We start from the raw sequence: 25,386 nt of genomic DNA, 5'->3' as shown, positions 1-25,386 counted from the left end.
TTAAGTTATAGGCATTTTTGTGCATCTATTTAGGTGGATAGAAATAGCCTATCAACCACCTCACGCCAACCCTAGAACGTAGGCTCGGGAACAAAACCAGTGAATACAGAGTCACCATCACATCTAATACAATCAGAACTAGAGCCCCTGATCAAGCCACCAAAACCAGAGGAGGTGCATATAACCTTCTGTTCCCAAACACCATCAACGACGTTTATGCAGCCCCTACCACCGTCAGTAGTTGGACTACCACGATCCAAAATCCAATCTCGCAGATCCAATGCAGACCAAACCAGATTCACGCCGTTAGAGCTCGGCCTCAGATCAGCCACCAAAACATCAAAACTGTTGTCCGAGACAGTAACCACATGGAACCCAATACAAGATGGCGCTCCAAGCAACATAACAAAAGCAACAAGAAAAAGAAACGATTAGCCACCAGGCTAGCAATGGCCATGACCATCGAGATTTAGAAATTTTGAGAAATTTATTGAAGGTGGAAGGCCGACGATAAACCCTAGCAGAGCGCTAGGTCAAGGAGAAGTTTTTTTAATACGTTTCTTTATTTTGAAATTGAAGGTTGATGAAACTAATTTGAGAAAATAGAACAAACTTTTTTTTGAAAAGGACATGTAATGTTCCTTTAAGGCGTGCGATTTCACCCCATAGGTCCAAAGACAAGTAGTGGCATAAATAGAACAATAAATGTAATAAAAACTTTATTCTAAAATGTCAACGTTTCAACTGTGGCCTCTAAATTGTCCAAACTAATAGTAATGCACCACATGGAACCCAATCCAAGACGGCGCTCCAAGCAACAAAACAAAAGCAACAAGAAGAAAGAAACGATTAGCCACCAGGCTAGCAATGGCCATGACCATCGAGATTTGGAAATTTTGAGAAATTTATCGAAGGTGGAAGGCCGACAATAAACCCTAGCAGAGCGCTAGGTCAAGGAGAAATTTTTTTAATATGTTTCTTTATTTTGAAATTGAAGGTTGATGAAACTAATTTGAGAAAATAGAACAAATTTTTTTTGAAAAGTACGTGTAATATTCCTTTAAGGCGTCTGATTTCACCTCATAGGTCCAAAGACAAGTAGTGACATAAATAGAACAATAAATGTAATAAAAACTCTATTCTAAAACGTCGACCTTTTTTTTTTTTTTTTTTTTTTGGTGATGGAAAGATTTGTAAAAGAACAACATTACAAACAAAAGACCTAAAACGGGCCCAAATAAAAACCAACAAACAAAACCAAATAGCCCTACAATCTTCAGCCACAGTGCAGATCTAACAGGAGAGAGATGACGAAGTGACGTCGCTGCCACCAGCCAAGCCCAAAGGTGACACAGAAACGTCATCAGATCTGCCGACGAAGACTTGGAGTCCAACCAAAACAATCCAGTGCAAGTATAGCAACAGAGAACCCATCGAAAGATCTCCATAACCCAAATCTCTAAAACATACAAAACATCCTCAGAAATAAAGTCAGTAACCAAAGCAGAAGAAAAAAAGAAAAAGAGATAAGGAGAAGGAGACTGATCCGTAGAGGGATCAAAGGGACAGACGGCGGAATACCGTGCAGACCCTTGTTGCACTACCGTATTCAACGGGTTTACGCGCAGGGACGGGAAAAACCCGTTAAAACAGACAATCCAAACAACGTCAACGTTTGAACTGTGGCCTCAAAACTGTCCAGACTAGTAGTACTGCACTTATGCACCCACAGATTACCCAAGGCAAAAGTCCAAGGGTTCTCTTTTACTCGTGTAAACTTGAAAGAAGTTTCAATTATTTTATTCTAATGGCAAAAACAAATCCTTTTTACATTTGATTATTGTTTCTTTTCTCGCAGAGAATCAAAACCCATTACACAAACATAGAAAATTACAGAAACTGTAGCAAACCCAAATCCAAGACACCCAAAAAGCTCAGCTCTTCAATGCACTTGAAGACTTGAGCTACTAGCCTCTGGTACCCTTAAATCCTTGGTCAATAAAGATGATGACTTTTCTTTGTTTTTAACTTATTTTCTTTCCCATAATTGTGGCTGATATTCTCTGCCGTCTATGTTTGACTGGTGCGTTTTCTTCTCTCTGGAACAAGCGGAAGGAAATTTTGCTACCCTTTGATTTGTTTGGTAAGGTAAAGCTGGTTTTTGAGGCTTATTGGGTTCCATTGTTGTTAAAGTTCAAAGCTTTAGAGGCAAATTGGTTTCTTTTTTACCAAGAAAAGGAGTCTACCTGCATTTGACTGTGTATTTTGGAAGAGGTTTTGATCTTGACTGTGTATTTTGCAGATTTGAAGGGTTTAATCCAGCAAGGGAGTATGGTGGGATTTGCATATCCTCTTGGTTTCATGTCCATCAGCGGCTATTTCAGCCCAAACAAAGAGTTTCACTGGCTGGCTTCTGCCCTTTTTGGTTTGCTTCTCTGCAAAATTGTAAGTATCAATCTCTTAGTTTTTTTTTTTCATGGTCTGAATGTCTAAGTTGGTGTTTACTGTAGAAAGAAAATTTCTTTGAGGCACTTGGTTAACAGTTGTTTAATCATGTTATGGATTAGTCAGAAGTGAACTAATATGTAGTTTTTCAGTTTTCCATGTTTTGACCCGTCAGATTCATATTTGGCTGACTAGTAATTCTCAGGCCTAACTTCTATATTTGGGTGATGTTGGAATTTAGCAAAAGATACAATCAGCTATGAGCTTTAGAGAGAGAAAGCTTTGTTGAGAAATTCTTACTACCATTTTTTTTTTGGCAACTTCAAAGTAAAGTTTGGTGTCCTCCCGGAGATTATATAAGAATTCAGATACATGTAATGTGGACTTGATTACCCACTTGTGGTTTCCATTTAGGAACTGAAAGTTAAAGAAAAACAAAATTTGGTATGAATTTGGAAAGAAAATCTTTGTGTTCATTATATGATTGAGAGGATAAATTAAATTCAGTAGTTCTGTTTCCATGGCTCCAAAATTGGTTCTTTTTGTAAGATCATTTATTGCTGAAGAAGTTATTCTTATATGTTCTATTTATTAGAGATCCTAGTTACTCCTGAATAGAAGTAAGAATGCATTATGCATCTCTTTTAACTTGTAGTTTTGAACTTGATTAAATCCTGCTCTTGAAGGTTTACAAATTAACAGGTCTTATTAGCCTTCATAGCTTCAAGGAATATCAGAAATTGAGCAAAGCAGAAAAAGTTGAATGGAACAACCGGTAAATATCTTCCGCATGACACAGATGTATATCTGCATAGTCTTTTACCACACTAAGATTGAGTTTTCTGATATTCCTATTAACTTAAGTATTGATGCCCCTTTTTTTCCCATTCTGGACAGGGGGTTCTCAACTGTTCATGCTATTGCTGTAGCGGTTGCATCTTTTTACCTTATACTCTTATCAGATACATTTCATGAGGGTTATAGTGATGAGCTGATCGTTAGTAGACGATCTACTTTTTCAGATACAACATTGGGGGTAAGTGAATGTGGAAAAAGCATTAGTTCATTTTTTAATTTCTAGAGGTTGTTAATGTCCAGCTAAAGTTTACTGTTTGCTTATGATTTGAGAACCTATCTGACTGTGCAGCAATGGGTAATTTATACTTCCGATACTGTCAGTCTCATGTGAATGCCAGATATTTAGTTTTACATTTCTGACCTTTGTGTCTGCATCTATCCTCACCAGCCCATTAAATGTTTCCTTTACAGCATTTCTAAACCCAATTCAATTGCTTTGATTTATTTGGTTTGAGCTAGTTTAATTAAAACCAATGCCCCCTAAGTGTATCATGAAACTAATAGGAGGCTGTTGTTTCTTCTTTTCGTTGAGGCTAGGTCCCTAACTACGGTGATTCACTTATCGTCCTGTAAAGAACTTGGATATGTTTGAGTTTTGATTATTTGCATACTTAACTTGTTGTCGTAACCAATTTTATTTCTATTTGGGTACTTTTGCAGATCTCCATTGGTTATTTTCTGGCAGACATAGCAATGATTTTTTGGCATTTTCCTGCTTTAGGTGGACTGGAGTATGTAAGTACATAGGTTGAAGGATAATGCTTCTTTGACATGAAATATAATTTATACACTGCTATCTCTTATAGTGCATTTTCCTCAAATCTTGACCACTGCTTGGTGGAAAATAATTGGTCGTTTTGGTGAAGTTTGGGAACATCTCACATGTTAATGCATCACTTGAATCAGTATCCTAGTTGTTCAATCAAGTTCTGGGAATTGGGACTTTTTTATCCCTTTTTTTTTTTGCAAGTAAAAGTTCCTCAAATCTTGAAAACTGCTTGGTTGAAAATAATTGGTCGTTTTGGTGTAGTTTGAGAAAATCTCACATGTTAATGCATCACTTGAATCAGTATCCTAGTTCAATCAAGTTCTGGGAATAGAGATTTTTTTATCCTATTTTTTTGTAAGTAAAAATTCATATTAATCTGGTTCAATTATGCTCATCTTATTGATTCTCCTTTTAGGTTTTGCACCATGGACTATCTATGTTCTCAATCTTCCTTTCCCTTGTAAGTGGTGAAGGGCAGATTTACATACTAATGGTTCTGTTCTCTGAGAGCACAACTCCTTTTGTAAACCTAAGATGGTGAGTTTAGCATTTGTATATTCCTCAGTTTGTGCAGTTCTCTTGGTCATCATTGTTGCATTACTTATGTACTTGCGTATGTTTTATCAGGTACTTGGATATTGCTGGTAAGAAGAACTCCAAGCTGTACGTCTGCAATGGTGTAGCATTGTTCCTGGGGTGGCTGGTAATTTCTAACATACTTAAACTGCAGTTTCTTTTAGTTACCAATATGTATATAATAGCATCCAAAAAGCATGGATATACTTGTATGTGTACACACACACACAAGCACATCTTATAAGATCCTTTTATGGCCATTGAAGTCTCTTACAACCAACAGTAGTAATGGAACAGTTAGTTACTTACAGTTCTATAGTAGAATTTACAGAATTGAAAATATGTTGTTTGAATTTGCTTCTTCATTGCTTCAACTAACATAATTGATTCGGTTTAACACAATTTATTTCTTTGCCTTCAGGTTGCAAGGATTCTTTTGTTCATTTACTTTTTCGTCCACATGTTTTTCCATTTTCATCAAGTGAGTTGATCCTATATAATTCTCCTTTAAACTGAAAGAGCTCAATTCATAACTCTAGTCTATATATCTGTCTTTGTAAGAGGACAAGTTAAGCCCTTAACCTCTTGAATGCTTGAACCTCTGCATTGTTTCAGGTCAAGACAATTTTTCCGTTGGGATTTTACAGCTTGCTCACGATACCTCCTGTGTTGGCAATCATGAATCTGTTTTGGTTTTGGAAGATTGCCAAAGGTTTGATCAAAACAGTTTCAAAGGGCACACAGAAGACCATACACAGTCAGTGATCCTAGCTAGTGATTCAAAGATGGGAATTTGACTTACCCACTGTACATTGTCAAATGTATGTCCTTTTCCCTCCTTGTTTCTTGATCGAAAATGATAGGTGAATATAACAACCAATAGATGTGGATAATTGTTGTTAATTTTTTCATGGGTTTGCAATCAGCATTTGAGTGATATTTGAATCTGATGGTACATAGATTTCTGTCACAACTTTCGCTTTCCAGTTAAAGATTTGGTTTTGCAACTTTCAAAGGGACAAAAGGGGAATGCATGGGTGTGAGTTTCCAAGAGAAGAGAACAAACCCTGATGTGGGTTGTATGATGAGTCATCTTTTATGAGGTGAGCACATGTTTGCGACTTGGACTCGAGGAAAGAATGAGTCATGAAGAAAATGAATTGAACTGATCGAGGAGTCGGTTCTTGAAAAGTCAAAAAAATGAATATTGGAAAGTAACAAAATCGAGTGTCCGATTCAGATTTTAGTACATAGAACCATGTCAATGTTTATATTATAACCAGAACCCTGTCTTGATTCCTTATCAACTCAACAATGTACCACAAACCAAAGAATCAAATACTTGATCTTGTTTATCGACCAACTTTTTAATTACTTACTTTTTTTATTTTATCTTTGTGGAACAAAGACACGTACTGAAAGGTATCGGTATGATACTTGTGATTGCTGTTTGCCTATTCCGCTGACACTATGCTATTAAGTCTTATCTACCTAGGCTCAAGCTGGTTGAGCTCAAGTCCATAACCCTTGTGCGGCAAGCAACAATCAGAATCAAAAGTATGATCTGTTGATTCCTTCTCCTCCTTTTGGATTGGTGCGGTCAAAGTAAAACAAGCTGTTGCTAGTTGGGGGAAAGCAGTTGGAAAGTAAAAGAGGTTAAAAAGAGGAAAGTTAGTCCCCAAAAACCAATAAACAAAAAAAAGGAAGGTCGGTCCCGAATGGCCCTACGTAGATTCCTCCAAATATTGTAATACAGTGACCAAGTGAATCCAAAACCCAGAAAAAGGAAAGGAACAAGGCACGAACTTGGTAAGTGGATAACGATGTCGAGACGCGTTAACGAGTGTGCATAAAATTCTCACCAACTTTTCCCAGATCAAAATATTAACTTCCCATATATATTTGCAGCTCCTCTACCCCATTCAAATCAATTCGATTTTGATTTGTATTTAAAAGAGAGAAAGGTCAAACTGTCAAAGTCAATTTTTTTTCAGTGTCTCAATGGTGTTTGGTGTGTGTGGGAGAAGCCTTGGCTGTTAGTTGAAACGTTTGAATACTATATTTAAAACCCAAAAAATAAACAAAAAATTTTGCGTTTTTCATTGGAGGGTCAGAAACATATGAACCAACGGAGTTGGCGGTCCGGCTTTGCTTCCTTGCCTTGTAACCTACAGTGAATTTTGCCTTTGTTTCCTCGTCCACCTTCTTTATTATAATACTAGTGTTTCTATTGTCATCCCCATTGCTCAAAGTTTCTTGCTTTTTCTTCGTTCTTTCAATTTTTTTTTTTTTGGTGTGGAAGGTTAAAAATCCCAAATTGTAGAGGAATTGATAGATGGGTATTGATATATAGGGTGTTTAGAGAGCGACCCAGATAGTAAAGTTTTGATCTTTGGTCAATATGTGGAGGAGTGGGTGGAGAACAGCCAGTGTTGTGCTCAGGGATTTGGTGCACCATGGAGGACCCAGAAGCCCAAACCCATGTGCTGTGTTTGGTTTGAGGCGTTTTGGGAACGATGAGGAACAATGTGGGTTTTTGAATTCTCCTGGGAAGTTTCAGAGAAGGGCTGGGTTTGCTTCTTCTGGTGGGGATGTCAATGGGGAGGGTGAGAATATCAGTAAAGGTGCAGGTTTGGGAGGAATGCCCATAAGTTTTGGGGAGGCCAAGAGGCTTATGAGGCTTGTGAATGTGGAGGCTTTGAAGACTAAGCTTGGGACAGAAGGGAAAGAGGCCATTCCTTATTCTGAGTTGCTTGAGGCTTGTCAGAGCATTGGTGTGGCTAGATCTCGGGATGAGGCTGCTACTTTTGCTAGGGTGCTCGATGAGGCTGGAGTCATCCTTCTCTTCAGGGATAAGGTTCTGCTTCATCCTGATAGGGTATGCCTTCTTTAACTTGTTCTTCTTCTTGTTGCTTAAACTTATAGGGATGGAGGTTGTGGTTTTAATTCCTTTCTGTTTCATGAGTGAATGAGAATATATACCTTTTGTGATTAAAAAATATTGATGCCTTTGTGGCTGGTCCCTCTTCAATCGTTATTCCTTAACCTTTTTAGTTTTTGTTGCTGGATGTGTAAGGTTTAGGACCCTGTGGGTCTCTTTATCCTTTTAGAGCAGGAGGAATTTTAACTAAACACACATCATAAACTGTAGTAGATTTTTTCTTTTGATGGCTGTAGGAGGAGATGCTCAATAGGGCATTTGTCCTAATTCGTGTTGGGTCTTATTTATGGACTCGAAAAGAAAAGCAATATCACAATACAAAAGGAGGTTACTTGGTTTGCCTGCATCAAAACTAGGGTAGAGTCCTGCACCAGCAACCTGTTCTTTTCTAATGCTTCTTACTCGGTTATTCATATATCTATGTTTTATGTGGTGATTAAAGATTCCTAGTTCTTCCAACCAGACATGTAGAACATGTCTTGACTGTTGAATTGTTTTCCAGGCGATCAAAGTTCTGTTTTTCTTTATAAATAGCCCTAGCAATTCTACATTTGTCTATTACTTCATGAAATTGCTGCTGCTGTGTGTACATTCTCTTTATCTGCTATATCTCAGGCCATGTTAATGAGGAATTTGGAAATTTTCCAAATACATAGTGCATTAATATCGCCTTGCAAACCAAGGTTGCATTTGGACTTGCCAATTTATCCAAAAAAACAAAGGAATTTACTTCAAATCCAAGTATATTTTATATCCAGCAATCCAACTGCAACATTCAATTCTATAATCTTTTTTGTGTTTAGAATCTAGTGCCTTTTGGCTTCTAATGTTCTTTATTTGTCATGGTGAATTTGGAATTTTATGTTAATATACTGTGGCAGTTTTATGTGTTCAGAAATTCAAATGTATTAGATCCTGTCCTCTTTTGTTGTTATTAGTATTTGGTTTTGGATAGCATCTTTTTTATTTCCTCTTTGCTCCCGCTTCAGGGCTGCAGTATACCCACAGTCGCTGGTTATTCATTCAATATTCTCTGAAAAGTGATTTCACCTTCTTCTTTTTTGCCAAAGATTAACATATTTTATGCACTCTGCTACTGTGTATCTTCTTCAGGTCACCATAAACGAGTGTTCTAGTTATTCCCAATGTGATCTGTAGTTGATAAGGAAATGCCAACTTCTACCAGTCAAATGCAGCATTCCGATCATAACTTGTTTGCATCATCCATGCATGCCATGTTGTGGTCTAGTAAAGAATTAAGATTTTGTTATGAGATTTTCCCAAAGTCAACTGCATCTATTCAAGTGCTTTTGATTAGGTTGACTCATACAACTTCTTTGCATTGTTGAATGTTCAGGTTGTGGATCTGGTTAGAAGAGCAGTACCCCTGGCTCTGACTCCTGATAATGACCCTGTGTGGGAAGAGTTAAAGAAGATGCAGGAGAAGAAGATAGAAATTGATATTTTGGCACATAGGCATGTCCGGCGTGTACTCTGGGGCGGCCTGGGGTTGATTACAACACAGCTCGCCCTCTTTTTCAGGATGACATATTGGGATTTCTCATGGGATGTGGTTGAGCCACTTGCGTATTTCACCACAACAACTTGCATTGGCATAGGCTATGCGTACTTTTTGATTACTTCAAGAGATCCGACTTACCAAGACTTGATGAAGAGACTTTTTCTCCGGAAGCAGAGGAAACTTATCAAGAAGCAGAACTTTGATGTTGAGAGATTCAAGGAGATACAGAGAAAATACGATACAACTCTACACGCCAGCACCTCAATCAAGAACCGGATCGGCATGGATGTGGAGCTGGACGATGCTTTACACAGAGATTAACACACTACATAATTTTACATTTTGGTGAGAGCTGGGAAATGGCAGGAAGTTTAAACTCAGCTTTATATTGGTTACAACTTACAAATCTGGTCTCACTTGTTTTTTTGTCTAGGTAGGGCCCAGAATTTGATCTTAACATGTTGTTTCTGACCTACCTTTCAATTTTTTGGCATGAAAAAATTCGTTTCATGCAGCTCCTACTTTTAACTAGGAAGAATGCGATGGATACTGCTTCTCTTAATTAGCCGCATCCAATGCATTCTTAATTACTGCTTAATGCTGACTGCATCAGATCTCTTATTAGTCACTGCTCTTTAGTTGTGGGTTGCTGTAGTTGTTACATAAAATTCACATCAATTAATCAGGCTTCTTTTTTTTCCCTTTTAAATTATGGTAATCACAAATATATATGGTTCTAATTAAATCATTTAAAAAAGTTAATAAATGGGAATTGAAATGTTCTGAGATTGAGAACTGTTGTATGATTATTGGTGGTCTTGGTATCAAAGGCTCCTTGAAGTCTGTGTTGTTTGTGAAGATGGGGTTCTGATGTAATGGAAAAAGTTAAGAAATGATTTTTTAAGATTTGATGGTCGAACACATTTTTAATTTGGAAAATGCATTCTCTAGTTCTCTTTTTTATTTTAAAAAAATAATTTTAAAAATATGTTGTTGAAAACATTACCGAATAGGCACTTTAATTTCCCATCCCAAAGACAAAGATATTGTTTTCCTTTGGGCGAACCAAATAAAGCCTAGGGTAGGGAATTGTGCGTTAGATCAGGTGTTGAATTTTCTATACTTTACAATTAAAGTCGTGATTTTTTTATTTCTTACCTACCTACATGACCACACGGTAAAAAAATAACTTGTCGTAAGAGCTAGTTTCATTTGCAGATTTTATGACGAGGGGAAAAAGAAATTGATCTACTTATTATTGATAGGGTGAAATTGAGACGATGAAATAAAATTTGATGGTGATATATGAATACCTATAGGTTATAGGTAGTTTTTCGCCATCTCAAACTCGTAGTTACAATCCCAACATCCAAATGAAAGACAAAAATTTCTGCTAAGGACAAAATTGACTATTTATTACCAATAGGGCGCAATTCTGATTTCATTGCATAGGTGAAAACAGAATTGAAGGATCAAAAATGAAAGAAAACACCTTGCCAAAAAAAAGAAAGAAGAAGAAAGAAAACAGAAAAACTGTAAATGGATCAGTTTTATGCTTTCACGGTTTCACCTGGACTATGGCCCACGTTCCACATACTGCATCTCAAGGCCGAAATTACAACTAGGGTTTTTGGTTAAAAACGCTAGCAAAGCCATCATTGCCACTCCTCACATCCACTCCTCACGTCCTCTCCTCACATATCTCACCTCCCATTTCTCATCCGCTCGTTCTTACCAAAGTTAATCCCAGAAGGAGAAGATTTCCGTCTCAACTGTCACCATAAGGGCCAAGGTAATCAATATATAATATAGATAAATGTATATTAATTTAAATTCCTATTTCGATAAGAAGGATAAGGAATAAATAAATCCATCCGAATCTCTTTTACCTCCGATCCACTCGGGGTATCGAATGATTAGTCCAATAAAATTTGACTTATCCATCCTACAAACATATCCAAACAAATTTGGCCTTTCAATTTTTATTTATCCTCTTCGGTTGGTACTTTTTCTCGTGCATCGATTTTTTGGCGGAACCAGGATTTATAGTTTTTTTTTTTTTTTTTGGGGGGGGGGGGGGGTTGAGATGATGAGATAGAAATATTAATTGAACCTCATAATTATGTAATTATGTTAATTAAAACTCTATATTATTCTCGACCCCCCAAACTATAAATCCTGGTTCCGCCGAAAAATCGATGCACGAGAAAAAGTGTACCAACCAATAAGGATAAATAAAAATTGAAAGGCCAAATTTGTTTGGATATGTTTGTAGGATGGATAAGTCAAATTTTATTGGACTAATCATTCGATACCGTGAGTGGATCGGAGGTAAAAGAGATTCGGGTGGATTTATTTATTCCTTATCATTCTGATCGAAATAGGAATTTAAATTAATATACATTTATCTATATTATATATTGATTACCTTGGCCCTTATGGTGATGGTTGAGACGGAAATCTTCTCATTCTGGGATTAACTTTGGTAAGAACGAGTGGATGAGAAATGGGAGGTGAGATATGTGAGGAGCGGCAGTGATGGCTTTGCTAGCGTTTTTAACCAAAAACCCTAGTTGTAATTTGGGCCTTGAGATGCAGTATGTGGAACGTGGGCCATAGTCCAGGTGAAACCGTGAAAGCATAAAACTGATCCATTTAAAGTTTTTTTGTTTTTTTTTGTTTTTGGCAAGGTGTTTTCTTTCATTTTTGATCCTTCAATTCTGTTTTCACCTATGCAATGAAATCAAAATTGCACCCTATTGGTAATAAATAGTCAATTTTGTCCTCAGCAGAAATTTTTGTCTTTCATTTGGATGTTGGGATTGTAACTACGAGTTTGAGATGGTGAAAAATTACCTATAAACTATAGGTATTCATATATCACCATCAAATTTTATTTCATCGTCTCAATTTCACCCTATCAATAATAAGTAGATCAATCTCTTTTTCCCCTCATGTCGCACCATCAAGTTGGAGCAAAAATATGAATGCATGGGAGCACACAAGCCTTTGGTGAACAAATCAGCAAGCTGATCCCTTGAAGTGCGAAACGTGTTTGTGGCTTTGTGCTGTGCTCGTGCACATTCAAATCTACTATTTTCTTTCATCATGTATGTTTCTTCACTTTCTGTTTTTCTATTCTCACAGTGAAAAGTTGGTAGACCTAGTTGGTAGACGAAATCATGGCGGATGAAGTCAGCGCAGATGAAGATTATTCTCTTGCCATCGCATCTTCCATTCAGAGGAAGTTAGGGCAAGTTTCACCGGTGTCCCCCTATGGATATTCCGTTTTCAGGGTTCTAGAGGTGGTCCGAAGACGGGATAGTTATGCATACCGACCCAGTGCTATCTCCATAGGACCATTGCACAAAGACGACGGGATAGTTATTCATGCAAAATGTGAAAAGACTGTATTTTCAGTCCATCCTCCCGAACGGTGAAACTTATGATATAGATTTGCTATGCTTGGTTAGAGCCGTTACGAAGATTGAAACACAAGCTCGTCAGTGTTATGCAGACGATTTGGATCATATTAACTCTGAGGACTTTGTCGAGATGCTGGTTATTGATGGCTGTTTTCTTGTAGAGTTTCTTCGCATGCAATCTTTCCACACTGAGCGGTACCCTAACGACCCCATTTCCAGAATATTCGGTCTGCGGCACACCATCTATCAAGGTCTTGTGCTGTTAGAGAATCAATTGCCTTGGCGTTTGCTCGATAATTTGTACACCGAATTAAGGATGAGTACCGAGCTTCACAATGATTTCCAAGAATTTTCCCTAACTGATCTGGTGATGGACTTCTTCAAACTTGAATCAGGGATTGATTTTTTTTTTTTTTTATCATGGAGCCCAAACTTGAACATTTATTTACATCAGCTGTGCACATCCTTGATGTCATTAGAGGTTCCCTCATTGCTGCAAAAGATTCAGAATACTATGCTGCACAAGATTCAAAATACCATCACTAGTACAAAATCGAAAATAGACAACGTTACCCAGATAACGGTTTAATAAAAAACGTTTGTGGTTTTTTTTTTTTACAACGGTATAGTGTCAAAACCGTTATCTATAGATATTGAAAATGTGTTGGTCCCTTGGTTAGAAATTTTCTCATTTTACTTGTACAACGGTGCGGTCGAAACCGTTATCTATAGATAGTAACAAAGTGTTGGCCCCTTGGTAGAGATTTGTGAATTGAACTTATACAATGATACTGTCAAAACCGTTATCGATCTAAAAATATTAAAAGTGTTGGTCCCTTGGTTAAAAACATTAATTTAACTTATACAACGATACGATCAAAACCATCATCAATTTGTAAATATTAAAAGTATTGATCCACCATTAAAAATTTATTTATTTAAAGAATTTTATTTTAATTAATCAAACCGAGGAAGTGAGAAACAAGATGCCAACAAGATCGATCCCAAGCTGTCAAAAAAAATAAAATAAAATAAATAAATAAAAATCCCATACTGTTGTGTTTAATTATGCTTTAGCTGGCCTTTTGATCCACCAAAAAAGTAAAAAATATGGCATCGCGCAGGGTGTGCCCGGCGGACTGGGTAACCTACCCCCCTCCCTCCCTAATGCGCATCTTACTCTTCGATGCACAAGGACTCCCTCCTTGAGTCTTCTCAGAGCTTTGTTTTTCTTGTGTTCTTAGCTTTCAGTTTTTCTTTCTGTTTTGTTTCTGGGTTTTTCTTACCTATGATGCAAAGTCAGATTGGAGGGGCCCCAGTTTGAAATGTAGGTTTCACTGTTTCAGAGAATGGAACCGAGGGGAGTAAATTGGTCCCCAACTTTTAGTATTTGAAGTACCTAATCCACCATTCTTCAAATAGAAAAGAATAAATTGAAGAATCGAGCTCTGAAGGCAGGTGATGGTTTCACCTGGGAGCTGCATTCGGACATTATTGAGGATGCTTCCCTTTTTCTCTTAGTATGGAACAAATTCCGGTCTTCTCTTTTTGAAGTTTTTGCATCTGATATTGCATAGGACAAAAGTTTGTACTAATTACCAGCTGCTTACTAGAATAATGGGGATTGGGGACACGCACGATTTACTCCCTAAACGCTTCATCATCTTCCTAATTATTCAGGAAGCCACTTCTCTCTCTACGTTCATGAGTTACAGTCACACCAAAAACACGGTCAAAAGAATAAAGTAAAAAGATGCATTTGAGTTTCAACTTTCAAGTGACGTACTTTTGACTACTGCTCTTCGTTTTCACTCATGTAATCTATTGTATACATTCACGATTGATATTACCTACGTACTCTGGACCTTTAGTTGTTATAAATATGCGCATGCCCTCTCAAATCCTTCAACGAAGTTGGGAAATAAAGAAAAGAAATTCAGTTGTTTTATGCCCTAGAAATCTGAAAGGGAAAGAAATGAATTTGAGTTTTTGACTCTTTTTTTGAATCAAGGCATAACCAATATACTGATCTCAAGTCAGAATGACCATTACCCCTCCGCTGCCAGTAACCAGACAAACAAGAGGTTGCGAGGGTACCACGGTGGTACCACTTAAAAATACCACATTGCTGGTGTTGGGGATGACGGGATGCATCATTCTTACCGTTGTTCAGTAATTTATTGATGTGTTAGGTTACATCAATAAATTATGGTGACCAATAATATATGGTCCCGAGAATTCACAGGCCATTTTCATACCAAACTCGACGATTTTGCACCTTTCTATCAAACTCATTTGTGTATATAGGCACTTTTTACAGTCCTGAGGTGTGAGCTAGACTTGCTCGCTTTTTGACTCCTAAAGCATGTGTTTAAGTCAGAGTTGCACCCTTTGACAAAACAAAACAAAAAGAAAAGAAGAAGCAGAAGTCAGAGTTGCACCAAACGAAAGAACAGAACAAAACTAAAGAGAAACAGCTACTTTTGACATCTAACGAATACATTGGTCATCATTCATCAACACTGCATCAGTAATTGACAAGAAGTCCATTTCAGCACTTTCACAGCTTCTATGAACTTACAAAACGAAATACATATTGTTCTTTCTGTATATCATAAAGTCACTTTCAAGGCCAGTGAGGCGTTCGATGACACAGTCTTCTTCAGATCCATTGAAGTGCTCCAGAATCGCAGAGAGAGTAACCTGCACAGCATCCACACTTTAAAACTTTTGCTATCTTAACAAAGATTAAGGACCATATAGCTTTCTATAGTGGGGACTTACTCCATTTTTGGTACTAAGCCAATCCAATATGGAATTCTCAGTTGCCTTCAGTGTAGTTTTACTCTCCTCCTTGGGACTACCAAGCTTTTGGCGTTTCTTTGAGAGTAAATCCTCAAAATGTACTTCAGGTAGCTTTAAACCTTGTTCTCTATTGAATGGAAGGGAAGCTGTTTCTTTATTTTTATCCAAGCTGTAAGCATCTGAATCTCGGCCTGAGGTTTTAACTTCATGAGGTTCTTCCATAGGGGATGTATGCATAGAACTCGGTAACAATTCAGTTTCCTTCTTGAGGAGTTGATCATCTTTTCCTGCATTGTGGTGGTTAGGTAAAGGCCCATCCAGCGAGATCCCACACTTTTCCATTGTCAGGAAAGTCTTGATGTGTCCATAACTTATCTGGCATTGTGAAGAATTTTCAATCAGATGAAAAATATAACTTGACTCGTATAAAAGTATATTCAAGTACAGTGCAGACAAGCAAAGACATACAACTCAGCACGTTAATCACCACTATGAAACAGAAACGCCCAAAACAAGGCAAAAGTAAAGCTCACATCTTCTTGTAATTCGTCCTTGATAGGCTTTAACTTTTCTCTAGAGCCAACCTTTGAAATGGCACACTGAATATCTGAGATAACTTTTTCTGTCAGTCCAACCTCATCGCATAATCTGACCCAATCAATTGCAAATCCTTCTTGAGCAGCTTCCATCAGATATTCTTGAACAGTCTGCTCTTTAATAGGAGCAGCTCTACCAGGGAAATTCTATGATTAAAGTAAGTCAAGTCAGAACCAAAACATTGCACACCAAGATAAGTAGAGCATATTCAATATTGAAAAGCATACAGCAATTTTCTGAATTGAGAGGCTGTCTTCATGCCACATTCTCCAAGCTTCAAACTTTGCCGGCGTTAACTTTCTCTGTTGGTGGTTAGATACTGGATATACTTTCTTTGTAATAGCAGTTTGTATGGGTGCCTCTCCATCCAACAAAAGGTTTAGTCCTTGTGATAGATGCCGAATGATTTGAAGAAAATGATTACCGTGTGCCACTACAAGGTGCTGCAGTATATATAGTTGACAGTAGTAAAAGTTAAAATGCAGGAAGGATCATATGAAACAATGCATGCGAGGCATTTATCTATCAAAAGTTGAGAGGTCAGGAATGCAGTTAAGAAATTATTAGCCATTGTATTGGATAGTCATATATGCAGAAAGCATGATTATGGATCGCCTACTAGACATACCTGGTTGACGCCATCGATGTTAGCTAACCTTGCTCTGGTAGATGGTCTTGTTAAAGCAATTTTTTTGATTGCTTGATCACCACAAATAGCATATCTGCAAAGAGGAAACTACGGATGAGTTTTAATGTTTGATTCCAACTATACGTATACCTATATATATATATATATATATTCCTTTGTAAAGTAATTTACTAAATAAACCGTTTTGGATTGATATAGCCAATATAGTTAGAAGAAATTTCTTACGGAGCAGTTCCAAGGCTTCTTGCAAGCTTCCTTCTCTCTTCAAGAAGTGAGTGATACAGTTGCTTCTCATCCTAGGAGATTACACATGTACAAAAAATAAATGAATAAATAAATAAGAATGACCAAATTATAGAATGGAGAGATGCAAAAATAAACAAGTGAAATAAGGACTCTAGATTTTATAAATATGCCAGAGACTGACCATAACAGTTTCCCTTTCAAGTATACAGAAGTCTTGTTAGTCCAGTTAACTTTCACAGGCGACCTTTTAAAGGAAGCTGAATAAAAGGAAAGTACAAAGGAAACAAACGGGGTGATTTGCTCCATTTGAGAAGAAAAAAGATAGTAGTGATTGATAACTAATAGTTACTTTTTGCCTTCAAATGACCTATAAGGATCATTTTATGATATGGTCAAAAAACTGATAATTGATAGTAGAAAACCAAAAGATAACTAGAAAAGGAGTGTGGGGTTGTGAAATGAAAAAGAACCCAAAAATTGCAACCTTTCCACACACACAGAAAATCTATCTCACTTGTTGGTAAGAACATACAAGGATGAAGAGATTGAATAGTTGAGATGAATGAACAAAATACGCTCAACTTACTAACCTCCGAAAATCCTTCGCATTCCAGAGTAGACAAACTTTTGATTTCTCCAACTTCACCTGATGTGCTTTTATTGTCCTCATCATCTACCATTTCACTGGTCACTGGCAAAACTAGAGGCGGTTGATGATCAGGTCCAGCAGAACTTAGAAATTGCTCCCCTTTCAGACTGACACTGGAGCACGAAAAAAAAAAAAAGTTATTGAATTCATCTTGGGGTTTTATGAAACAAATTTTATCTAAAAAAAAAAAAAAAAGAAGAAGAAGAAATATTTTGAAAAGATTCATTGTAAAGTTTCAAAAAAATTAATTGAATAGCTTACCTTACAGTCCTGTATATATCAGATACCGTCTCCGTCAAATAACCTGTAGAAAGTAGCAACATTTTACTTATAAACTGACCACTTAATTGTATTATTTAAACGAGAACATGGAGCAGTTACTGTGAGCAGAAAAACAAACATAACCTTAGACAAAGTTCATTCAGGGGCAAGAACTGAACTATCATATGAAATAATAAATGCTTTACCCAGATAAATCAGATGAAATAACAATGAACCCACGTATTGTTAAGCAAAACTGCAAATGGAACTCATCGAATTGTAGTGTTCTACTTAAATTATGACAATGGATATGAAACAGGATGCAAGAATGGAAAGTTTAGGTCAAAGTAAAAAACAGAAACTGGCAGGCATCACAATCTGTACTTTACAGTAGTTCCGCAGTTTGAATACTTCATAACAAGCAACAACTTTAGGCACAGTGCACATAACACTCAATAGTTGAATTCATCAAACTACCACTAGATGTGAGCATTGACAGATTATGAGAAACATTCATATGCCTCCAGTATTAAGGAGTCAGTCAAACATTATACTGGGAGCAATGAACCCAGCTAGAGATGGCTAAAATACACAGCGGGCGCCTGCCAGTTACCATCAATCTCCTCAGCCCTATAAGGCGGAAGAGAGGGAGGAGGGAACACAGTTGATGATTTTGGATGTCCGATGGGTACCCTGTGGCACTTTCGCCATACCTAAGTCCAGCTAATAGAAAATTAAGAATTGATATGAATTTTGTCATGCATAAATTACAGATCACTACATATTCAGAATGCTTCCCTACTATACCAGAAGAGATTAATTGGTAAGCAAGTGCTTTCCACCAATTTGCTGAATACTCTTTCCCAAGTCCATGCAGTGGAAGCTTGTCATATTGGGCATCAAGAATCTTTTTCGCCTGTATGCCACAGTGAAAGATCAGTAGCAGTGAGAGTAAGACACATAATCACATAAAATTTGAAGAAGGCATCAATTGAAAAAGGATGAACGCTTAAACAAGAACTTCAAGAGCAGGAGCTCTTAGTAACAGAACTTAAAAAGATTGAAACTGTACAAAACTGTGCCAATCAACACAGAATTTCAGCAATTCTTAATGAACACAAGAAACATTTAATCCTTGGTTATATAAAAACTTACCCGAGAGCCACGAAGAATATCTACAGGCATATTCAGACCCCATTTACCCCGACATGATTGAATGCAAGCCATTAGAAGAAATGCTTCTCTAGACATGTCCCTCTCCTTCTTTGAAGAAATACAATTATCACAATTACCTACAAAGACGATATAATCAACTACTGAATATTGTTACATATTAAGATAAATTATTTGCAGAGGAACACTAATGCATGTGGTATGATGCTAAGGCTCTAAACAATTTTTTCGTTCTAATATTTTAATTTAAAGAGCTAGTATCAAAAGCTAGCAGTAAGTAAACTAGGCAGACAATACTATACCACAAATTCAAATTGAAAGTAAAACAAAAATATTAAAGGGGAATTGCACACATGGAATCTAATAGTAAAATCAGACACAGACCACATTTATCAGATGGAAAGATTTCCCCAAAGTGACCAAGCAAGAACTTCCTTCTGCAAGTTGTTGATAAGCAATACTGTTGTGCTGCCATCAATGACTCTACAACAGCTCTTCGTTGGCTTTCCTGGTGAATAGCAGCACACAAAAACTTATTAGGCAACAGGCCTTTTAATCATTAATGGAACTTAAATCTACTTGGCCACTAGGAAAGAACTTTACAAATTTCCAACTCAAAGCAAATTGGGACGCATCATTACAATTACAGGGCAAATAACTACTGGGAAATTTCGTAACAGATCGTCACAACAAGGGAACTTACTGTTTGACACTCTCCAGCATAAAAGTCAGCTTTTGTGAAGTCGCTTCTTGTGTAATAGAGCCAGCAGACAGAAGCCATACCATCTCTACCACATCGTCCACTTTCCTGGTAATAAGACTCCAAACTCTTCGGGCAGCCATAGTGGATTACTTGTCTTATGTTTGGCTTATCAATACCCATGCCAAAAGCAATAGTGGCAACCATGACATCCAGTTCATCTCTTATAAACAATCTATGAAAAATCATTAATAAGCTCAGTGAGTATGACCAAAAAATCAAGTTCAATGAAATGCAAAAGTAAGAAAGGGAAAGGTGCAGTGCTCACAGTTGCAGTAATAGCAGAGGGAACATTTATTAATGCTACTTTAAATACACATGGATTAGGGGTGAGAACCTATGGGATTCGGCACGAGCTTTATTATCCATTTGACCATGGTAGATTCCAGCTTTAATGCCCACCTCCTTCAGTGAATTGAATACCTGATAGGGTCATAACAAACACTTATAAGAAATGCAAAATACGTTGTTTGACAAAATACATATAGGAACAAAACCAGGCATTGACAAAACTTATCAGAAACATGAGATGATGTGAACAAAAAGATGCCTAACAATAAATATGTATCGAGGTGACAGTTCTATAGCTACAAAATTGTTGGATATTTTGGATTCTAATAAAAATCAAAACTAAGTTATGTGGCAAAGCCTTATTTTGAGGAAACTTCACTATTCTAATTAAAACATGCAGAACAGGAACGTATTAACAAAAACATCCTTGTTCATGAAGCTAGTATCACTTTCTTTTGTTATGAATACCCTTTCAGGTAGACATGCTATCCCATATTATACTTTGACCAGGTTGCATTGTTACAAATAAATACTTGGTAGACTTTTGTATGAAAATAAGTCCTCAGTAGAAATTTTCCATAAACAGAGTAGGTACCCAGCAAATTTTGAAGTTCCAAGTCTCATAAGGTCTACTACAGAGATATTAAGTTCTATAAAACTAACTCAGCTAAGCTGTATTTCTAAATACCATCATCATTTATTAAACTGAAATCATGTCCAAGACAATAAAAGATGCAACTTTTACTATCCCTTAGGGAGTTGAATTTATCCTCAGTCATAAGGTTGCAGTCTTGAACAATAGCCTATTAAGGAACCTTGAGGACTGTTTCAGCATATTAAAGTGCGTAAATCAATCATAAAATTCAGCAGATAAGGTATGCACCTGATCAACATCTTTAATTGTTGTGCAGTATATTATTGTTGAACCATCTGTGCGTACAAATTTGGAAACTTCTTGAACCAGCTCATTAACAAATGATTGAGTCCGATTGAATAACTTGACACCATAGAACAGATTTCCACGATCAAATGAGCCTATTTTCACATATGGGTTTTCCATCTTCAAGGAATTAACAACGTCCATTCGAACCCTGGCATCATAAATATAAAAAAGAATAATTGTTGGAGCCTTACCAACACAAAATAAAACTTGAAAGCAAACTAATGTGGATAGCAAAGACTGTCTAGTCCAATATTATCTATATTCATTGGACAGATAAACAGCATATACAACATTATGAAAGATTGTCAAAGGGTCAAGTGACAATCGATACTATTATCCTCTAAGCTCAGAAAATATCATTACCATAATTACTATAATTTAACTGTAGCTCAGTTTCTACGATACTTCTGCTGAGCAAAGTTCTGAAAGGATTTCTGTTACGATATTTCTATACTTTCTAAGGCAATAGAAGTGCTGATTTTATTGGTGGAATTCTGAGGACATTAAGAAAATGAAGTGATACTGTGAATTATAATAAGAGAGATAGACAAAATGAATTGATACTGTGAATAGAAGTGAAACCTACTTTTCAGTAGCAGTTGCAGTTAAGCCAATAAATGGGACACCAACAAGAACGCCACGTAACTTGTCCAATTGCTTGTATTCCACCCTGTAGAGTCCACAAATAGAAATCCTCAGGTGACGACAACAGCAAAACGATAAATATACAAGAAACAAAGTCCACACATGGAGCCCTAGGAGATGACAAAAACACACTATTTTAAGGATGCCATGGATAAAGATATGAAGTTTGGAAACAAGAAACTAGCCCTTGAGCCACCCCCAAAAGAAAAATAAACTTCAGCTGCAAACTCAAGTATCATTAGTAATCAAACACATAAACTTTAGTGAACTCGTCGGTATTTCCTAGCAAGACAGGTTTGACATTACAACACTGGATGATAATGCAGTAACAACTGAGAAGGATCCCCAGAAAACAAATTTTTACAGACCAGAGGCCCAAATGCTCAAAATCTAAGACTATGAAAATCAATCCATTAAGACTTACTTAAATGATAGGTAGTAGATAGTAACAATAACCTGAAATCATGGCCCCACTCCGATATGCAGTGTGCTTCATCAACAGCAAACAAGCAGATCCCAGCCCTTAGTAATTTTGACCAGAAGCTGCAAAGAAATGTATAACACAGATACTAATTTCTGTAAGTAATGTTTGAAAAATAGAATATGATATCGGACAGCGTTATAAGTTATATCCCCTAGATTACTTCCATCTATCACTAAATACTTCATTATGGACATAGACTTTCATGCAAAATCATGAGAATCATAGTCCCAATCCACCAGTCCATCCCTCCCAGCTTATGTTTGTAACATGTAATAGTACTTGTAAAATTACCTGACAGGAATCACACATGCCTTTTCAGGGGTCATGTACAAGATATCAAATTGACCACTCTCGGCTCGGCTCTGGACAGTGTTATCCGATTGACTACTACCCATATACTCGGCTCTGATCCCTCTTTGTTTCAAAGACATCACCTTTACATCAAAAATTAAACACATGTTACTGACATGCAATTTGGGTCTGTTTCACAAGACATTTCTGTTTATGTTCAAACTCATTGAGCCTAATCAAAAACACCAACAAAACTAGTTCACCTGATCTTGCATTAAGGATATAAGAGGGCTCACAACCACACCAGTCTTTCCAACAACCAAAGGAGGCACTTGATAGCTGGAATCAAATCAAACCACTTTCAAGCTTTTGAATTTGCATATGAAATGAACCCAATATTTCAAAACAGTAAAATCAAATTTAGAGGGAACTCTTACCACAAGGACTTGCCACTTCCAGTGGCCATGACAATCAAAGAGTCCCTTCCTGCTATGATTTTCTCAATCACTTCCTCTTGGTATGGCCGAAATGAAGAAAACCCAAAATATTGCTGTACCCAAAACAGGAAAATGAAGAAAGTGAGAGCTAATTTACTATACCCAACAAAAAAATTGAAGTAAAAATCGAAACTTTAACTCGTGAGAAAGAAGAAAATGGTTTTGTCACCTTGAGAATGACCTGCATAGACTGCATTTTGAGGTTTCTGGTTGCTCTGCCGTTGAGACGGTCTGTAGAGTTTGGGAATTTGGAGAAGAACGGTTCGAGTCTTTTGAGGGTTTTTGGAAATATAATGGAGGAAAATATTAATTGATTAAGATATTATTAAGGGCAACTTCTCCCGCCATTTTTAGACCGAGGGTTTTTATTTTTAATTAGAGACAGTAGACACCAAGACCATGTTTTCATTTAATAATCAGAATTGGATTTGGATTCCTGGGATAGTATATGGATTCTAGAGCTATTAGAATTAAGATTATGATTGGGATGTGTCTATTTTTTGTTGATAAAGGGGTATTTCTATGGGTTTGCCTTGGTATCGTGTTCATACCGTCGTATTGAATGATCCCGGTCGTTTAATTTTTGTCTATATAATGCATCGTATGTTTCCTTCTGAAATCCAGAAAAACATACTTTCATGTTCCTTTTCAAGTGAACTTGTTATCTTTGTCATGTTCGAGGCTTGTCAATCCTTGTACGTCCGCTTTTGGCTTTACATTCCTATATTTTGAGTTTCAGGCAATGAAAAACGACTCTGATTCCTTCTATTTGGTTCGCTTTAGGCCCCGAAAAAAAAAAAAATTATTTTGCCTTTTCTGTGGGAAGGGAAATGAAATTTCCGAAGAACTTCTCATTCTGATATTTGGTAACATAAGAAAAATTATCCGGAAAGTTGTTAAAAAATTTGTAACTAATGCAATAAAATAATGTGTTGTGAATAATAAATGCAAGGAATGAATGTGGGAGAGTGGTTCCTTTGAAATATGGAATGAACTATTTTCCCCCCAATTTTCCTTTGCTTCAGGAAAGCATTTATTTCCTTTTGCATCCCAAATGCAAGAAAGGAACAACTTTCCTTTCCCTATACTTATTTTCCGCGAACCAAACAAGACCTTAATGTAGGAGGACAAAAAATTTGCACTCACACCAAATACTTTGACTCAGCAATAGCCTAATTCTATGCTTGCTGCAATGTTTAGTATTGGACGTCACGCCTTGTGTCAAGATGAGAAGGATATATTTTTATTGATAGGGATGGTCAGTTCTACATACATTCTCAATTGGTTGAGAGATGGTGTTGTTCCTACATTAGAAGATTCTAAGTATTCGTAACTTCTAGAGGAGGCACGGTACTATCAACTTGAAGGACTGATAGATGGAATTCATCTATTGCTGATCTATAAGAAGGAGAAAGAGTTGGGTACAAATTTAACACGTAGTGATATTATCAAGTACAGACTCTATGTTGAGAGCCATGAGGAGCATTGGCCGCCTAGCCAAAGTTTAGAGGTGTAAATCTTTATGGCCTTGAACTTCAATTCCTGGATTGGAGCTATCTAAAATTGACTTTAGCTACACATGTATTAGAAATGTGTGTTTTACAAAGGCAAATCTTTCAAACTCAAACTTTGAATATGTCAATGCCGAAGGTGCTAACTCTACCAATGTGAGGTTGGGAAGATCTTTGTCTGGAGAGGCAAATCTTCGAGGCGCTAACTTTAACAATGCAAATTTGGAAAATTCTTCATTTGTTGAGGCAAATCTTCGAGGAGCTAACTTTAACAAGGTGAATTATTTGGGAAGTTCTTCGTTTATTTGCGCAAATCTTGAAGGAGCTAACTTTAACAATGCAAATTTGGGATGTTCTTCGTTTGTTGCAGCAAATCTTCAAAGAGCTTCTGCATTAGGTGCTGTATGTGATAAGCGCATACCTTTTTCAGGATGCAGATCATCACCTCTTGACTAAAGTTAATGGTATAGTACGGATGGAATGAGATGAATTTGTGTACGTGATCTCTTTTTACTCTTCTTGTTTCTTTTATCAAATGCTATATATGAGGTTGAGAGGAATTTTAATTGTCATACCTACTTCAATAGGAAGAAAGACTAGTCCTTTAGAATGAGTGTTGTAACATCCTTTCATTAAGTTTCATCTTCTTCTTTGTTGGTGTATCATAAATTTTTCTACTTTGGTATGTGGTATGTCCGAAGTTTTCTTTCAGTACCTATTTTCTTTTAATCAAGAATGAAATCAAAGTTTAATATCTAAATTAATGCACCAATGCAACTTTGTTGTTTCATATCTCAACCTTAACGTAGACACATGAGTGACATAACATCTCATATTAAATGTGTGCAACTTTACCACTTAAAATTTGAGAATGTAAAAAGCAGATGAAGAGACTTGCAAGCAATCAAAACCGCGGTCTATTTTGTATATCTGTAGATGGCAATGAAATAATATGTAATGGTTATTTTGGCCTTACTTTTAATAATGAAAATCTATGTGATGTTTATTCAAAAATTTCTAAACCTTTCCTCTGATCATTCCCAATCTC

The 25,386-nt window shown here is 36.8% G+C and overlaps 3 protein-coding genes and 1 pseudogene across 4 annotated transcripts; 3 read left to right on the top strand and 1 right to left on the bottom strand.

Annotated features, from left to right (window-relative positions):
- The first annotated feature begins 1,307 nt into the window (after positions 1 to 1,307).
- LOC112164190 (TLC domain-containing protein 4) lies at positions 1,308 to 5,603 on the top strand. The gene is made up of 10 exons (XM_024300420.1): positions 1,308 to 1,315; positions 2,110 to 2,148; positions 2,303 to 2,445; positions 3,148 to 3,220; positions 3,343 to 3,481; positions 3,964 to 4,038; positions 4,488 to 4,609; positions 4,700 to 4,775; positions 5,070 to 5,129; positions 5,264 to 5,603. The coding sequence occupies exons 1-10, from the start codon at positions 1,308 to 1,310 to the stop codon at positions 5,411 to 5,413; spliced, it is 885 nt and encodes a 294-aa protein (XP_024156188.1). The 3' UTR covers positions 5,414 to 5,603.
- A 995-nt stretch (positions 5,604 to 6,598) lies between these two features.
- Positions 6,599 to 9,759, top strand: LOC112164563 (calcium uniporter protein 5, mitochondrial). The gene is made up of 2 exons (XM_024300791.2): positions 6,599 to 7,526; positions 8,947 to 9,759. The coding sequence occupies exons 1-2, from the start codon at positions 7,050 to 7,052 to the stop codon at positions 9,430 to 9,432; spliced, it is 963 nt and encodes a 320-aa protein (XP_024156559.1). The 5' UTR covers positions 6,599 to 7,049; the 3' UTR covers positions 9,433 to 9,759.
- Positions 9,760 to 15,000: 5,241 nt separating this feature from the next.
- LOC112202462 (ATP-dependent DNA helicase RecQ) lies at positions 15,001 to 23,141 on the bottom strand. Of its 2 annotated transcripts, XM_024343476.1 has the most exons (20): positions 22,997 to 23,141; positions 22,768 to 22,880; positions 22,594 to 22,669; positions 22,331 to 22,473; positions 22,012 to 22,098; positions 21,497 to 21,580; positions 20,851 to 21,058; positions 20,014 to 20,099; positions 19,620 to 19,851; positions 19,301 to 19,424; positions 18,899 to 19,035; positions 18,551 to 18,659; positions 17,744 to 17,786; positions 17,424 to 17,595; positions 16,813 to 16,883; positions 16,567 to 16,660; positions 16,166 to 16,381; positions 15,875 to 16,084; positions 15,321 to 15,716; positions 15,001 to 15,239 (listed from the first exon to the last, which is right to left on the bottom strand). In XM_024343476.1, the coding sequence occupies exons 1-20, from the start codon at positions 23,021 to 23,023 to the stop codon at positions 15,114 to 15,116; spliced, it is 2,754 nt and encodes a 917-aa protein (XP_024199244.1). In that variant the 5' UTR covers positions 23,024 to 23,141; the 3' UTR covers positions 15,001 to 15,113. The 2 variants fall into 2 exon arrangements, with proteins under 2 accessions (XP_024199244.1, XP_040362607.1); XM_040506673.1 differs by lacking the exon at positions 15,001 to 15,239 and having other exon boundaries at positions 15,578 to 15,716; positions 15,810 to 16,084.
- A 631-nt stretch (positions 23,142 to 23,772) lies between these two features.
- On the top strand, positions 23,773 to 24,794 carry LOC112167684 (annotated as a pseudogene).
- Positions 24,795 to 25,386: the final 592 nt, after the last annotated feature.

The sequence above is a fragment of the Rosa chinensis genome, chromosome 5 (genome assembly GCF_002994745.2).
Source record: "Rosa chinensis cultivar Old Blush chromosome 5, RchiOBHm-V2, whole genome shotgun sequence".
Classification (NCBI taxonomy): domain Eukaryota; kingdom Viridiplantae; phylum Streptophyta; class Magnoliopsida; order Rosales; family Rosaceae; genus Rosa; species Rosa chinensis.
Note: the sequence above shows the minus strand (reverse complement) of the source record. Positions and strands in the feature narration are given on the sequence as shown.

What these genes read in the sequence shown, in the direction of transcription:
- LOC112164190 (XM_024300420.1), top strand. An exon ending in TTTCAGATACAACATTGGGG is followed by an intron (nt 3,482 to 3,963) that starts GTAAGTGAATGT and finishes GTACTTTTGCAG; the next exon opens with ATCTCCATTGGTTATTTTCT. An exon ending in CCTTTTGTAAACCTAAGATG is followed by an intron (nt 4,610 to 4,699) that starts GTGAGTTTAGCA and finishes ATGTTTTATCAG; the next exon opens with GTACTTGGATATTGCTGGTA.
- LOC112164563 (XM_024300791.2), top strand. Translation starts at nt 7,050, where the DNA reads ATGTGGAGGAGTGGGTGGAGAACAGCCAGTGTTGTGCTCAGGGATTTG. An exon ending in TTCTGCTTCATCCTGATAGG is followed by an intron (nt 7,527 to 8,946) that starts GTATGCCTTCTT and finishes TTGAATGTTCAG; the next exon opens with GTTGTGGATCTGGTTAGAAG.
- LOC112202462 (XM_024343476.1), bottom strand. Translation starts at nt 23,023, where the DNA reads ATGCAGTCTATGCAGGTCATTCTCAAG. An exon ending in ATGCTGGAGAGTGTCAAACA is followed by an intron (nt 19,425 to 19,619) that starts GTAAGTTCCCTT and finishes GCTATTCACCAG; the next exon opens with GAAAGCCAACGAAGAGCTGT. An exon ending in ATATTCTTCGTGGCTCTCGG is followed by an intron (nt 18,660 to 18,898) that starts GTAAGTTTTTAT and finishes TGTGGCATACAG; the next exon opens with GCGAAAAAGATTCTTGATGC.